Genomic DNA, 18268 nt, shown 5'->3' with positions numbered 1-18268 from the left:
TATATATATATATATATATATATTATATATATAGACTTCAGGAGGGTCCATGATACACATGTGTTTAAAAAGGCCATGTTTATTAACAGCAAAGAAACGTTTCGCACTACTCAGTGCATCATCAGTCTGTCAAAAGTAAAAGACACAATAAAATACATTATTAACATAAAAAGGAATTCACAAGGTAATTAAAATTGACAAGTTAAAACAAAAAAGTAAAAGAGTATAAAAAGTACATAAAACAGAAACCAAAAAGAGACTACCAAAAACACCAACCATCTATAAGCAGGAGAGAAGAGGGAATGACATACAATGACAGTTGTCGTCTGGCCTTGGACGTCATTGTATGTCATTCCCTCTTCTCTCCTGCTTATAGATGGTTGGTGTTTTTGGTAGTCTCTTTTTGGTTTTCTGTTTTATGTACTTTTTATACTCTTTTACTTTTTTGTTTTAACTTGTAAATTTTAATTACCTTGTGAATTCCTTTTTATGTTAATAATGTATTTTATTGTGTCTTTTACTTTGACAGACTGATGATGCACTGAGTAGTGCGAAACGTTTCTTTGCTGTTAATAAACATGGCCTTTTTAAACACATGTGTATCATGGACCCTCCTGAAGTCTATATATCTTGCTGACTGAAATATTATATATATATATATATATATATATATATATATATATATATAATATGTGTGTGTGTGTGTGTGTGTGTGCGTGTGTGTGTGTGTGATGTTTATAATATATATATATATATATTGTGTGTGTGTGTGTGTGCTGTATAACACCATATGTGTGTATAACACCAATAAGAAAAATGGATAAATGCACAAAAAATCACTTAATAAGAAATAAACACAGAATATAAAAATTTGCCACTGTAAATATGTTTTTAAGTTGCAACTGAAAACTTGTAATAACACATTACCTTGGTACCAATTATGTTTCTGCTCCAGCTAGCTAAAAAAAATTCACCATAGTATCCAAAAAAGAATAAATGTCTGTTCAGATTCCACAATAAGCACTTAAGCAATATTAAAAAACTCTAAGAAATACCAAATCTAAAATTTATGAGTGACCGACCACTAATAAAATCTTTACGTTAATGTGAAATCAAAAATCTCTTGTGCAAGGAGAGAGCGAGAGAGCAAGAAAGGGAGATATGATCTCCTTATGCCACGGTTTAAAATCTAATGACCCAATCCATCTTGTATGGTAGTTAGCTGGGCGAGACATTATTGCCTGACGGGCTCAAATCGTTTTGGACCCGAAGTTCCTTTGCTAAATCATTATAGAAAGTGGGATTACAATCATAAATAACACTTATTGTTACTCGATTTAAGACAATAAAAGTCTTTTAAAGTAAAAGATATGATTATAGAATTTTCTCGGATGAAATTAGTTTCTTCATTTCCTTGAGTGACTTCACAAACCTTTCCACTTCAAATTTAAAGTATTTACGAGTCAACAAATTCTCTTTTGACAAATCAAGAGATATGAGAGTTAATTGAGATAGTTTTCAATACAAAAACATCTGTTACTACTTATATGAATTGAAAGGTATCAGACGTATGTGAAACGTTTTAGGCAGAACAGAATGATCTTACGAAAGATAATGCGATCTTCACGTGGTTTCTCGACAAAGACACAAGTCTGAAACAAGTCACAAGCGTCGCATGGTTGTTAATAAAAAAAAAAAAAAAATTAACCACGCTGCCTCAAGTGTTGACAGCCATTTTCATAAATCTGAACATACAATAATACAACGTACTACTAACTCTAAGAAAAATAAGGAATCTGAAAATATTGCAACCAATTTTACAACACTTCATACAGTTGTTACAGAGAGGATGATATGCATTGCAAAAGCAACAGCATATATATATATATATTATATATATATATATATATATATATATATATATATCACTTCTACACGCATTTCTTTTCATACTAATATCGAATTCACTATACTTTGGGAATAACTTACACCCACACCCACAGGAGATTATATAACTGACAATCTTCTCTGCGCAAAGCCAGAGTGGTTAAAGTCACTGCCTATTGTTCGAATCCTGGCCGACACAGGCCATTCATCAATTAGAATTCAAGATAAGTTTAAGGTGTAAGTTATTTAATAGATATAGCGAATTCGGAAGTTAACGATATTTGTGGCTTCGCCTAGTGGGTTCACCTACATGTGTGTGTATGTTGTTTGTTCTTTGTGTCTATATGTGAATTTGCCGTTAAATGTTAAGGAGCCAAATGAGCATTTTTTTAAACCACTTAGTCATATGTAAGAGTCACTTATACTAATATAATAGCATTAATTTGTAAATAAGTACTATATTTCACGTCCCTTTACTCAATCGCGCAGTGACGTCGAGTATATAGCACCAGGATTAGTCTACACGGATGAGTGAAAATCAATGAATTGATATTGGACGCAATTTTCCCTTAACAATATGACACACCGACCATTATATTGCGGGCGTTACCAGCGGAGCCACGAGGCGTGCATTTACCGGATTAAATTTAGCTGCAAACGAGTTAGAGACGTTGGTCTTGCTCCGCCTTTTCGCCAGCTGGGTGATACACACGTTTCACCTGTTTTCAGGAGTCGAGGGCGTAGTGACGAGTTTAAAGTTTAACGCGAGGACCTTGGAAAGCAATCGTTTTCACCACTAGTCGACCCATTATGAAGCTGATTTCTATCGATTTTGTAAACGATACGAGCTTGTTTATTTTCATGTATTTATTTGTATTTACTTAAATTTTTGTATTTTGTTAATGGTATGTAAGCAGTTGACAATTTTGTCGGTTTGTGTTTCTTCAGTAATTTCTACAGTTTATTTGTTTTTTGACCTATATTGTTTACATTTACATTTTGACCTATGTTGTTTACATTTTTCTCTTTACTGAGCCATCGGTAAGCACTTTATTCGATTATTTCCAACAGTTAGTATTATTCGATTATTTCCAACAGTTAGTATAAACTTAAATTACGTGATGCTTATCTTAGAAGCAGGCCTTTTCTCCGCAGACATTATAGTTGCAAATGTCAAAACTGCTAAATTACTTTTGTAATTCCCCTTCCATCCAAATTTCAAAACAGTCCGGAAATCTGAGATTAAGAGTCGGTTGTAATAACTTCAACTTCATTTCGTTATTTGTTTGTTAGTCATAATTCATTTGTGACTTGAAAAGGCTGAGCTATAACTTGTCAGTTATAAATATGATTATATTGATATAGAGATATAAATCTTAAGTAGCCTAATGAACGGCAGACTCAAATCTGGAAGTTATAGACTAAGTAAAGATGCCCAGAAGAGGTCTTTGGTGCTTCATCGGTCATTGTACAAGTTAAAAAAAAAAAAAAAAAGAGAGAAAAAAAGATAGGATTTACTCTCCCTGTCAGCGCTGGGTCGGTACAATTGCACTTTTTTTTTTTTTTTATTGTACTATTAGGTACGAATAAGTTTTTTTCTTTTGCGCTATTAAGTACGAATAAAGATAATCCGAATTCTTTGAATGAGAAGAACTAATGCCCTTTCGTTCTCTCCTGGCTAGCCTATTTCTGGCACCCTGACCTCCTTCATTACATGAAATTTCAAATCATGCACCTCAAGAACACTGCTTTTGAGTTGATACTTAATTGAATTAAAAAAAAATTTAAGCTCCTTCTTCACTGAAATGGTTGTCATGATAAATATTCAGATTTTAGACGATGTCAAATTCTTTTACCGCTCTTTCCTTATCAGACCACTCTGGCTTTTTAGTAAACCGTGATTCACGAAAAAATAAACAAAATTGCTTCTGAATATAACGTTACTAGACAAACATAGAGCCATTTGCCTAAATCAGAGCGAATGAATCGCTTGAGCAAATAGTGCTCAAACCTTTTGCAAAATCTTGCCTTTCGGATGAGAAGAGAAACTTGGCGCTCAGGCGGGAGGGTGGGCGGGGCGGGGGTTGTGATCGCATTATGTGGGTGGAGCCGTGTGTGGGTGGTTGTGGGCGCAGCCACCTCATGCCAGAAACATCTACACTTCTCGAAGGAGTTTGTTCGGATGAGCGTGCACAGTGCAGGCATTTGTGAACGCAAGAGTATCTGGGGCCTGCTGTGCGTTTATTTACTTACATTGCTTTACTTTTATTGTGCCGTCTTATAAAACTACAATCCACGGCCTGGTCGCCTACATATCACAAATTAAAATGACAATATGTTTATTGATGTTTTCTCTGTAGTTTATCGCGTAGAACTTGGCTGCAGCAGCGGGAGTGAGGACGAAACAAACGCACCCCAGGGTCGGGGAGTCGCTCAACGCCTAAAGCCACCACGGCATATCCTCATTTCCTCCGTTTCTTCTAATCTTAAGTGAAGGAGAGAAGAGAAGAGAAGGGGAGGAACGGGAAGGGAAGAAGAGGTTTCAATTAGGGGAGGGACACCTTCTCCCCCTTTGCTCGGAAGCGCTCCTTCAGTGAGACGGGTCCTGTCTCTGTAGATGGGTCATTGGCGGGAGGAATTGAAGAAAAGCTGTTGGCAAAGGTTGAGAGTGATTCGGTCATTGTCATTCTCATCGAATCTTTTAATAAAGTTTAAGATACTCACGGTGCAAAAGTGTCTAATGCTTATTAAGAAGACAACAACGCGTCGAAATGCTTAATGAACATTGCGTCAATGACTCGTACACATTCCATGATTTCGCTTCCATTGAATTTTTCTTTGCCGGCAAACATCACGAACCGTGGCCAACATGAGACCGGGAAATCAGTTTTCTAGATTCATTTATCCTCTACAATAATTTCTAACGAGACGCCATTTACGGGGACCTTAGCTTACATAGATGTAATACAAAAAATATCGGGAGAGTGATAGAAAGTCACATTTGAATCGCTTTTATTATCAGAGCGTATTTGTAAAATAAAAGCAGAGCAGTTTTTAAAGGAGATCAGATTGAACAGATGCGCATCGGCAAAAGGTAACAAGAAACGGCCCATTACGTTGACCAGATGGAACCTAATAACGGAGGTCCTACGTCAGTTATTACGACATCATCAAAGCAAACTGTCTCAAACATTTGACTTAATAACTGAGAACATTTACGGAAGAAACATTGATACCACAGTCGTTTTCAATCAAACTTCTCCCGAAAAATGAACAGAAAGAAGGCTACGTAATTGCACGAAACAAAAAAGTACTGAACCTGCAAGACGTTCCGCATATTCAGCTTAGGCTAATGTATGAAACTATGAAGCGCCCAGGACAGCCTTCAGCGTTCTAAAATAAACGCATAGAATAAAGCAAAGGTCACTTCTTCCGTTAGAACTGAAGGCTTTTGCCCTTCAATTCTTCGGTTTTCGAAATGGAGTCAGATGCTCTGTAACCCAATCCAGGTTGTAATTTGCACTTTACGCCTGTAACTTTTTGTCTTCTGTGCCCAGCAACGATTGCGATTCAGCAAGTGCACAGATAAATAGGCTTTTGGATATCTTGCCTGATGAGCCAAGATATGATCATTCAGGCCAACTCAGATATCCTTAAACTGGATGTAATTCATATCCAGTGGTGCGCAAAAGTGTACTTTCAATGCAGAACACTTGATATTACAATTTCCTTTCTACTTTGCATGAAAATTTGCATATTCTGCAGAGTTCATTGCACTAAATGTATCATCTAACCTTCGGCTCTTCCATTGCCTCTGAACAGGATCTTTTGACATTCCGGCACCAGGGAAACTTAATTCAGTTTAAGTCAAATGTGATCCTCGTAAAGATTATGACAGGAGGTCTACTGTAAAAAAAATAAATAAATAAATAAACGGCGACTAAGTCACAGAATAGAAGAGGTCGTCATTGAAGAAAATGAGAAAAATGTTTGAATGAAGACTCGCTCGATGACCCAAATGCGAGCCAGTAGAAGGGGCTCTCGAGATATAAACAAGACGATGGTGAGGATGTTGATGACAGCACCAGCCATGTTGCAGAGATGCCTGATTGCACATGACTACCAAATGGCATTCTACTGTTCACTTTAGAGCTCAATTTGTCGTTCCTGATAATGTACATGTCATCAATAGGATCTCAGGCTGGGATCTTGTTAGGTAGTGTTTCGGACTAAAGTTAAATATGGCGTCACAAACAACGCGCAGCTTTGATGATTAATGGCACGGTGAACGACCCAAGGTGAATTGCGCCTCACAAAAGTTAGCTAGTGTCATTTTCTTGACAGTTCCAAGATATTGTTATCGTTCAAATGTCATCCAAACAGGAAATGGCGAGGACGAACAAACTTGACTCCAGACGGCTCGTTATTATGTTAATATCGATCTGCATGACAGAACAACATTCAAAACAATAATTTGGGAATACTGACAGAACGATAAGAGAAATGCACCTAAAACGACGAAACTTGACCTAAACTGGCCTAACTTGAACTAATTGGATAACTAGTCCTCATCAGTAAGGTACCATCATTTCAGACCAGGTTACTCTTAGTCGATAATCCAGACGACAAAAAAAATAAAATGAATTAATATCCACATCATAAATGGTAAGTTGACTGCACTCAAGTAAGTATCTCATCAAAAATAACAAAAGTGTGTTTTCCTTACCAATCCAATGATGCCGATTGCCAGAGAGCCGGTTCGCAGGCTGCAGCCGCAGCAGCATTGGCTCAAAAGGCATTTGTGTTCCCCCATTCTGCAAAGAAATCAAAACATCAGTGACAGTAGTAATAGTTGTAATAATTAAAGAACATTTTAGAACAGCTAAGGCTTCTCGCAATGAAAACGCCTAATTATTTTATTCTTATAAAGCCTAGGCTTTGGCAGTAATAACAGAAGAATAACAACTAGTTACTCCTAGTTATAGCCATAATTACGCATATAATCTGTTTTAGCATTAGCCACATGGAAACCCCCTGTTCAGGTGGGTTATAACTTTATTTATTTTTCATTTTTTCCCGAGAGAGAGAGAGAAAGCTAAATATATCTATGGTTTTGCCCAGTCAAGAACCGCACCCACGACAAATGTTTGTGCATCCTTGCTGACATACAAACGGCAAAAACCCTCAAACCAAAACCAAAGCATCTTTCAATTTTGCGGTCAGAAGAAGCGAACGAAATGTTAAAAACGTTTCCACGAAAAATGATGCGTATCGACATAATAAAGCGAAAAGCTGAAACATTTGCCAGAAGATTCGCGGTAAGCTATTATTTCACTTATGTGTCTTTATTCCTCGTGTCCATTATAGACTTCCAAGGCAGCACCTGACTCCAACTGCCTTGTGGCTGAAGGATATGACATACAGCCTTGGGTTGCAGCTGGGTTCAGGGGTTGTAACTGCCCTTGAACAGCTTTTGAAAGCGAGCAAAATATTTGATAAATTGGCTTATTCAACGCGGCTGTGACATTGCTTTGCAGTACGCGCAATTTTGAATGCTCTCGGTGATACAGAAATACTTTTCCAAAACAGTGAGGGTATACTTTTGATACCGATCTTTCCTGATAACTGGGCCATCAGGTTCGGTTGAGGCTTACGTTGTAACACTGCGGTTACACCAGTAATTGACATCCGCCCTTGCGGGTTGCTCTATGAGCAAGAGCCCGTGCTGGCATAAGGCCAACTAAATCTAAAACAACAACAACGACATCGGCCTGACCACCAGTTAAATGATTCGCATAACGCTTTAGAGGAAACTGGGTAAGCACTGAAATTGAGGGACAGGAGGTGCCTGTTGATCCATCAGAGAGACAGATTTATCTACCTGGAGACAATCACGGTCTAGATACAACAGGTTAGCCAGGGCCGCAGCTTTGGGTATGAATCACCAGTACCGTGACGTCACGTGCCCTGGTCTCTCACACGTGGTTAACCAAAAGGTAAACAACAGGACTTGCTGTGTGCCCATATATCTTTTTATTTATTCATTTATTCTATCAGTTATAATGCCAAGCAACTACGCGGTATTTGGCTGTTCTAATTCACGTAAAAAAACGAAAAATTCCAATATATAATACCATCGTTTTCCAAAGGAAAAGCCATACAAAGACCATTGGGTACATACGTGCCTGTTGTCGTGCAGACAGAATTAACGTTGTTCTCTATGTTCCCCATTTAATCAAATTAGCAAGAAATAGTTTTAATAACTTTTTTTTTCTCTTAATAATGGAGTGTATTTCAGATTCTAGCATACGAGAAATGCTTGGTAAAACCAAAACAGACCATGAGCTTGCATATAAGATCAATGAAATGCATTTAAATGTAACTGGTCAACAGAGACATTGCGTTAAATTAACAGTGAAAATGTTGTGTACATCATGTGCCAAATCGGTAAAATATTTGGGCGAAAGGGGACTGCTGAAGTGCCAAAATTGGAGTGAAACGTCCGATCTTATTATTTTAATAATGAATAATTGGCTCGACATCATGAATTCTTCTTGCATGTACGGATAGTTTGGTAAAATCTATGTTTTTGGTATTGATGTAGAAACACAAACGGGTAAATTGCTCAAGGTCATCGAGGTAATGAGTATTATGAAAGTTAAGTCCTAATGCTAAAAAAAAATACGCCTATCTGGAGAAAGGAATAATTTTTTCATGTAAATATTCATATCTGGAGAAAGGAATAATTTTTTCATGTAAATATTCATATCTGGAGAAAGGAATAATGTTTTCATGTAAATATTCATACCTGGAGAAAGGAATAATTTTTTCATGTAAATCCACAATTGCTTTATTTAATATGTTCAAAGCCTCTCATAGTATTGGTTACCTGCTGACACAAAGATTATATCAATATTGCCTTGAACATTTCTTAGGTGCATAAGGCAAATGGTCGGTCACCACGATCATCCAAAAGCAGTGAATTTTATACTCAGGCTTAAAAAATTGTTGTTAGGGAAGGAAATGAAGGTGTCACCTCAGTCGAAAAATCCCTTGAATCTGCCAATGAAGAGGAATATGTAACAAAAGAAAGGGAGTTAGCACATTAGAAATATGAGTAACAACACAGATGTTTAGAAATTTCGATTTTTATTTAGAAAAAGATGTTTTTAATGAGGAGGAAGACCTTTTGAGAGCAGACACAGAAATCAAAAGAAATATCGAGGGACTAATTGAGGAGGAGGCACTTAAATAAATTGTGGGATATATTGTAAAAAAAAAAAAGTTTGTGTGAAATACCCTATAGGAAATAAGAATAAATAGATACCAATGAATGGTACTCGGATAGACTGTGTTATGCTGTCTGTACAAGGGATAGCACTCATGGAGGGCAAACATTGTTTTATAATGCTTTGCTTTAAATTGAAAAAAAGTCTGATATTGAAGTTCCAGGCGATGTTCTTGCTTTTTATTGTAAAGATATCAGTATATTTTCGAATGACTTAATAATTTGATAAATTAAAGGAAATGTCAAGGGCAACCATGCAAGGAGGCACCAAGAAAACAAAATGAAAGTTGTAACGTGATGAAGTATTTTCTAAAGGCAAATATTATTTTATTTACATTCTTTGACACTTCAAAAATCACATCTTCAAAAACATTCTTTTCTAATAAAGAAAAAAAAAGACGGTGTGTTAGATCTATACGCTCTTAATTAATGGTTCCCACCACCACGCTACCTCAGATGACGTAGGTGCGCAGAAGAGGCTTAAAATTGGGGTCTGGCTGACCTAATAGTGAATTAACAGAGGAATCGGAAGCAGAAGAGAGAAACTACCCAAACAACACGACCACAGATGGTGGGGAAGGGTATCTTCATATATTCATCGCGATGAACCTCAATCATTATGCTTTTAAGAAATGTCTTGTGAAAAAGACATATGTAGAATTTACTATGTGAATATATTGCAAAATCATTATGATAAGTTAACATCAAGGTTAAGATTAGAAAATACGGACTTTTTTTAAAATTGAATTATACTATTAAGAAACAGGATTTAAAATATGTAATCTGTACAATTCACCATGTTAACATAATGTAAATTCATTATTGTAATATGTTAATATGAAGGCCATAGTAAGAAATATAATTGTACCCTTATCCAAATGACATTGTGGATAAACTGCACTTTACATTACTTTCTAATCCATACCCTACCATGTTCTCTCTTCTTTCACCCAACTTACCTATCAGCTAAAAAAGAAAAGAAAAAGGAAGTTGCACAGGCAGACGAAAAGCGATGAAAATGATCCGGAGTGTGGACGACGACTTGACTGTCAATGAGGGAGGTGGGAGGAGGGAGGCTGAGGGAGGAAACCTTGCAGCAGGAAGAGAGCATGACTGGTGATGTCACCATCCAATATGCACACCTGTTACTCATCTCGATTTAGTTATTAATCATTTACTTATAATCATTCGTAACACTGTCTCGGTAGACGAGAAGAAGGGGGCGACAAACTCCTTTAGTTATTTGCGTGTATCCCTACATGAGATTGTTGTGACTTGGCCGTAAATACATTTCTTATTCGTATGAAGTTTGCTCTCTATCCGTGACTGTTTCATCTTGTTTTGTCTTCCAGTGAGCAGACCGTGTTTCCTGTCACTATTCACCTGTATGCATTATGCACGAATTCGTGGAGAAGGTTTCAGGTGTTGTCCATACTATTACTAACTAACTCACGGACGACCTTGGAAATCAGTCAACTCTACAAGTACCAACTAACTATTTTATATTATATATATATATATATTATATATTATTATAATATATATATAAATATATATATATTTATATATATAGAATATATATAGACAATTTTATTTACGTTTTACATATATATAACTTACATGAGTATAGTTTATACATATACGTACATATGTATCTGGCAAAAAGTTACCAGCTGATTCTACATGCATACATATTACATACACACACACACACATACGTATATATTTATATATATATATAATAAGGCGAGGAAATGGTCCGTCGACTAGAAGGAGTAAACGGAACCAAGCGTGAACATTCTTTATTCCTTGAGAAGCTTACCTGAAAAGAAAAAGAAGTGTAGACTAATACAAAATCTAAATAAAAGGACAGTCTCTTGTAAGTAAAGGCCATTGCTTCAATAGAAATTGCAAATAAGAGGGAAAATACAGTTTGCCCAAATAGCCAATAATTATATATATATATATATATAAAAAATATATATATATATATATATATATATACATATATTACTATATTATATATATATATATATATATACGTTTTATCATTTTATAGCTTGAAAATGGAACTTTTGTGTCTTGAAACGTTGCGGCTATAATAAAGTACATAGAAAGGGAACAAAGGATTATCCTTTACATCTCACCGACAATCGATATAACTATCCTCGAGTTAATTTGCTTGTCTTGAATAAAGTGCATTGTTGTAATTTTTGTATGTTGTTAAAAATACCCTTTAAATACTTAAACTTTAAGAGGACTATTTCCTTAGTTCTCGTAAACCTTAAGTATTATAAGAGCAATCTTAATATGAAAGGGGTCTTATTTTATCCTCGTTGATATTATAAGTATGATAACTTTGTCAGCATTAACAATGTAACATTTCGAGTGAAACCGGAGCAATACTGAATACGCAATGGGAATGCGAGTGGAAAACAGCCGTGTTATTTTTAGGTTAAGACTGCGAGTGGAGAAGAGACCTAAAGAGGGGAGGTGAATTCCTTGAATGAACGGCGGGACCCCGGGAGAGAGAGGGGGGGGGGGCAGTATCGTATGACCCCCTGACTAGAGGTCCATATACAGCAGAGGGAGAGCTGCTAACGAACCCTCCTCTCTCATTGGTCGCTTGGTTTCTGATTCTCTAGCGAGTACTGTAGCCTTTGGCCTTGGGTTCGCGCCTCCCCCCCCCCCTTTCCGACCTTCACTCCCACAACATTATCTGTGGCTTTCAAGTGTAGACATGGGAGTGTGTGGCAGATTGAGAGTATTTGTAAAATTGCCATTTTCATATTTCATATAAATTCTTATCATTCATGTTAACATAATCATCACACAGGTATAAATCAAGCCGGATTATAAACCTTAGTACAGTATATGGGGGATGAAAACTGTAGAAAAAATTAATATCTTGTGCTGAATGCAAACACCTACATATACATATAAAAACACACACATATATATAATTTATATATATATGTAATGTATGTATGTATACGAACATAAATATACTGTATATGTAAGATTTGCGAAAAAGGATAATGAAAGGAGAGAAGCGGAGTGGGTCCTGGAGAGGGGAGGCGACTCCCAGGCACAGCGAGCGGCGTCTGTGCGAAAGTTTGTGAAGTCTTAGAATGTCTATTGAAGCTAAGGTAGGAATTTATGAAGGGATGGTTGATATGGAAGTGAAACACATTTTGAGACGAGATGACTAGTCCATGACTAGCTCAGTGGAAGTGCTAAGGATTGATGTATCAACAGTGCTTTGCATTTCTTAATAATCACTCATTCAAAAATGGTAACAGCCGATGTTGCTTCATTTTGCAGATCGAAGACTCGTGCCCTAGCACGGAACTAGGTTACGGCAACTTGAGATCCAGGGAGCAATGAAGCGATTTTTTTCTCTACGGAAAAAAGTTTTTTCTGGCTATGTCTCCTGTAAGACTAACCCTACTCAGCAGAGACATTATAAATTGACGACACATTCTCCTTCGAATAAGATGGATTTTATTCCAAGCTCTTAATGGCAGTAAAGAAATTCACGCCTACCTGGTAGAGAAAAGACCAATGAATTGAGGCATCTCATAATTTTGATAAATACAGGTTATAAGACTTGACAATAAGGCCCTACTACTTCATGAAACTGGATGACTCACCTTCATTTATCTTATCAGAATATTTATATTCATGGGGGTAATCTGGCTTCATTTATCATATCAGAATATTTATATTCATGGGAGTAATGTTGCGGAGACCATGGCACATACAGTATTATATATATATATATATATATATATATATATAATATATATATATATATATATATATATATATATATATATATTACACATTTACATTAATGTTTGTGTATGGATTAACCGCATTCCACTTAAATATAGAGATCTCTTTGATTAGCAGGCTAGCTATAATATCTGATGGCTTTGGACCACTCGGCCACTGACGCCAGGCCGCCCCCTATGAATAATCTAAAGAGAGAGAACAGCATGAAGTGGTACTGGAAGAACATATCCGTCTCATCTGCTCTGCTCAAAGAGACTGAGGCAAAATCGGCCAATTTTCTGTAACTGCTAACAATTGCCTTTATTGGCCGAGCCTTCATTGTAAACAATATAGATTCTAATATCTCCTCTCCTCTCTCTCTATATATATATATATTAATAATATATATAGATATATATATATATATATATATAATATATATATATATATATATATATAGATCATGCAGCATCTGGATTAGGTCATTTACGGAATCAGTTTCTTACTTGGTTGGCAAAAATAACCAAAATGCCCCAATGGAAGTCAGGAACGGGTACGTGAAAGTTTGTCGTTGGTTGCTGCCAGTCGATTTTATTTGAGACTTCGAATCATTTTGTTGACAGCGTATGTTGATTGACGTATTCAGAATCAAAGATTTAAATTCTCCTTTTCTTCTTTTCCAGTCCCTCGGCCTTCTGGTTTTTAAATGGCATTTTTACTACGGTTATTATCACAAGACATTCCCAGTATTAATAATGAAAAACCCAAATATATTATCTTAAAAGTGCATTTGTCAGTAACTCGTGAAAACAGTAGACTTGCTTTCCGCAGACCTAAGAAGAGACATGTGCGATGGGAACAATAGCAGAGACCATGACGCATTTTTTCAAAATTTTCATATTTTAAACAATTATTTCTAATGTAACTCGTTCAATTATTAAAAAAAAAATCGACAACACAACTTAAAAAATTTTACGCTTAAAAGTACAAAAAAGGAACCTGTTTGTTCTCTGAGAACGGCGTCTTTTAAGTGTGTGTGTGTGTGTATATATATGTATATATATATATATATATATATATATATATATATATATATATATATATAAAACAGGAACCTTCGTCCTTCGGAAGGACGTTAATGGTTTCTCTTAAACCTCTTGATTGTTGCGTAGCAGTGTTCATATTTCATTTACAGAATCTTGCCCGTACTTGTACTATTTTCCTCCACTTTCCTTTAACAACAAACATGAACAACGGAGGGAAGTGGAGTAGTGAGTGACAAGGCTGGGCAAAGCAAAGAGACAAGAGCACCAACTAGGCAGCTCCATTATCGTAGTATGAGACAGCAATTTTCAACCACAAAAATGGCTCCTACAATTACTATATGACAACAACGATTTACTTCATTCAGTTCGCATCATTTATTTAATATTCATCCCTCTCAAGAGGTTTTTCGAATATACTCTGTTGGTTATATAAATTTGATAAAGTTATTGAAAAGTATTGAGACTTAATATTAAAACAGATGACTTGAGGATATTTCCCCTTATTTGCCATTGTCAACTCCCATGCCCTGCCATGAAAACGCCTTTCTAACGTGTTTCTTAGCCGTCGACCTGTCTGCTTCATTATGAGGCCAAAGGTCATCGAAATCTCGCCCCACCTCAGCATCTGCAATTTGACAATGAACTGTCATGGCCGTAGCTCGAGGAAGTCAAACTCGGATTCCACAGAGCAAAACCGACAAACGCAACAAGAACAGCAATCAGATCCTGGACGATAGTTATCTTTAACAGCAGATTTCCAGCAGTAACAAGAACGGATAATCAAAACGAAAAGCTTTGGATACAAAAGCTAACAGGCTTAATTAAACGTGACTCACGACAGTCATTAAGTCCTATTTACCAATAGGAAAATTGCTCTACTGCTTCCGAACCTATTACAGTTCTGCATGTTCATGTAGTGCACCCAGTCAATATCTAGTATGTATGACTGCATATGTATGTACTTATACATACAAAATACTAATTCAGTGTAGTGTATGTATATGCATCTGTAAGCAGAAGAATTGCAAGTATAAGTACATATAATACGTACGTTTATGTATACTTTCCACTGTACGTATGAATGTACATAAAAAACAGCGTGTGAGCACACTTTAATACTCATTCACATTCCATGTTGCTCATCAGGGAATTCTACGTAACAAACTTCAAAGCATTCTGTCAATTATGGAATTAAAATGTAATTCTCCGCCATTACGTTGACACGCCATGGTCGGTCATCTCACTTGCGACACCAGATGAAGTAATGATGATCTTTGGCTTCCTTAGTCAATTCATATCCAGGTCAGGTCCATGAATTCCATGTCATTCAGCATTTTAACATAGTCCTCCGCATTCATAAATTCTGGTGTATATGGTGAATACAATACCCTTGTCCTCTCACATTGTAGACGTCTTGTGAAAGAAGGGAGTCAAGAGGAAGGATGCAGGTTCTTTAGGGGAACTCTTGACAGTTATCGCTTGGCCTTAAATTATAGCTCTCGAAATAAGGACTGCAATTACTCGAGGGTAATTATCATCAACAGCGTCCTTCAACCTCTCAGTGAGCTGCAATTTCAGTCTTCTTGTTTGGTTCTCCCTTGTGATCAAAACGGCAATGTTACCAAGTTTATATTCATTGCGTTAATTAGTTTCATTGTATTCACACACACACACACACACACACACATATATATATATATATATATATATATGTGTGTGTGTGTGTGTGTGTGTGATCACTGCCAGAAAAGAATGGACGCGCTCAGGATTACGGTCATCTAAAGAACAAGGTCTAAATTCTAATATATTTGTGTCCAACCTACACTCATACCATTAGTTCTAGGTCCTCCTGACATATCGCCGCTCACTCCAGCCCCTAAATGCTCTTGCTTTATGCTTCTTCAACCCAGCGTCGTGGAGCTTCAACATCTAGCCCATGTAATCTCCTCAGAAGGTTCCTTAGTCTTCCCAATGAACAAGGGTAATATGGTCATAATTGTGACATACAAATATCACAATTATGACCATATCTTTTAGCAAAGATTTCGTCAATGGCCGTTTGCGATTCGGACTTCAAATGGTTTATCTCAGATGACAGGTACTGAGGTTTCATATTTACCTCGACTAAGGAAAACGATTAAGTTTCTATGACTTTTGTACTGTTACGTTACTTACTTATTTTATAAAGCAGAATGAACAGAATCCTATACCACTTTATGTATAATATTTTTATATTGGTGAACAGTCTGTGTGAGCCATCACCTTTTCATCATAGACGCAATTGTATGACCTCCCAGTTGATTTCTCCTCCGCCCCCCCCCCCCCCCCCCCCCCCCCCCCCCCCCCCCCCCCCCCCCCCCCCCCCCCCCCCCCAACTAGTCATTCATAGTAAAAACAATAGACTGCCGTCTGCCCGGCTACACGGTTACGTCATGGACCTAAATAGAAATGAGCAAGTACGCACTTACAGTGAGCACCTAGAGGAGGATAAAAGAGAACATATTGCGCTACTCAAGAGAGAATGGGTAGATAAGAACGCGAGCAAACTCCGATCGCGATTTATTTTCTGTCACTGAATCAGTCTTGAGGGAAATGGTGCAAATATACTCCTTCGTAGCATTCTGGATATGCTTTTTTGTATGATGTTTTTACGTTGCATGGAACCAGTGGTTATTCGGCATCGGGACCAACGGCTTTAAGTGACTTCCGAATCACTTCGAGAGTGAACTTCTTTCACCATAAACACACATCACTCACACCTCAATGGAATGCCTGAGAATCGAACTCGCGGCCACCGAGATGGCAGGTCAAGACCATACCGATCACGCCACTAAGGCGCTTACAATCTGGATATGTGTACAAGTTGTTGAGTAAAAAGATGAGAATTAGGCTGTATGAATTTTTAAAACTTCTTGTCTTTTCTTCGTCTTACGCTGAAAGAGAAATGAATGCAATTTCGACTGCATTGATCTGATCATTTTTCCCCCTTTTCTTACTTGGGCGTCCAACTTCTCTAACTTCAGTTAGGTCTAGTTTTCACGTTTCGCTTTCGTCCTTCGGACTACGCCCTGTGGAAATCTAAGAATGTGCCTCAATGGTCGTCCTTACTTACATTCAGATAGTAATAATAATAACCTAAAGTATGATAATGGCCTACAAAATATTTCGCCTACCCGTGAGTGTCTTCTGGTCTTGAGATGTAGCCTAGGTCGCGAACTTATTGTCATCCTTCGCTTATGAAAGTGATTTTCAGAAAATCCATTTCATCGTCAAATGTCAAGCAACAGCGCAATTCTTCCAACGCAGGAGGCATCAGAAAACGACTGTTTCCTTTCACTGTTGGAATGCTTGAAAAATATATTATCAGATTTGATAATACATGCCCGACTTTCTCTTTGCCAACAAGGGAGGCCTACTGTTAATTATTACAGGTTACCAAAGTCCTTGGTGTTTAATGAAGGACTGCAAAGAACAAAAATCGAATTTTGGAAGATACCCCTCAAAAGGAAATCGAATCCCTATTAAAAAAAAAAAAAAAAAAAAATGGGGTGGGAGGCTGCCAATGATTCGGCACCTTAACATTTACAAACAGAATACGACGTACACTGGACACATGCAACCAATTTGATTCTCAAGGTTGACGTTCTACAGCTTCAGTGACCAGTCTCAATAATGACGGAATATATGTAATAAGAGAGGCTTCGACCTGCGGTTGTCCTTACTCTTACTGTCTCGTTCACTTACACATAGTACGTACATGCATACCCAGACGGAGCAATGGACGCGCTTCCGTAGTTTTTTCGCTTTACACTCTCTTTTCCCTTAGTTTTGACCCTCAACACTCGACTAATAGCTAGGTAACTAATTCATTGTTGAGGTCAGCAGGGGCATACTACTTTCTAGGTTGAGTTAGTTGAATATAGAAATTAAGCCAAAGGCCAAGCACTGGGACCTGTGAGGTCATTCAGCGCTGAAATGGAAATTAACAGTAAAAGATTTGAAAGGTGTAACAGGAGGAAAATCTTGCAGTTAATTAAGAGTGCCTCGCAACGGGTGAGTCCATTTATTTCGACACCCGCTCATCAAGAGATTCTGAGCATCCGCAGACGATAGATAGATAGAAAGAAAGAAAGAAAGAAAGGAAGCCTCAGTCACTGAGTGGAACACCCCGTTTGTTCGCAAAGTGTCATCGACACATACTATTACTCACATATTCAACAAAAGAAGGATAAACCTTCAGAACTATATGATGTACTTGTTTTAACCTGAA

The 18268-nt window shown here is 37.1% G+C and overlaps 1 protein-coding gene across 4 annotated transcripts in view; it reads right to left on the bottom strand.

Moving 5' to 3' along the window:
- LOC135224592 (uncharacterized) overlaps positions 1 to 18268 on the bottom strand; it is a 68554-nt gene that overhangs the window by 5507 nt on the left and 44779 nt on the right. For all 4 annotated transcript variants that reach the window (XM_064263729.1, XM_064263731.1, XM_064263728.1 and 1 more), the window contains exon 2: positions 6614 to 6701. In XM_064263729.1, the coding sequence (XP_064119799.1) occupies positions 6614 to 6701 (88 nt within the window). The remainder of the gene's footprint in view (positions 1 to 6613; positions 6702 to 18268) is intronic.

The sequence above is a fragment of the Macrobrachium nipponense genome, chromosome 12 (assembly GCF_015104395.2).
Source record: "Macrobrachium nipponense isolate FS-2020 chromosome 12, ASM1510439v2, whole genome shotgun sequence".
In the NCBI taxonomy this organism is placed as follows: Eukaryota; Metazoa; Arthropoda; class Malacostraca; order Decapoda; family Palaemonidae; genus Macrobrachium; species Macrobrachium nipponense.
This window is presented reverse-complemented; position numbering and strand designations above follow the sequence as displayed.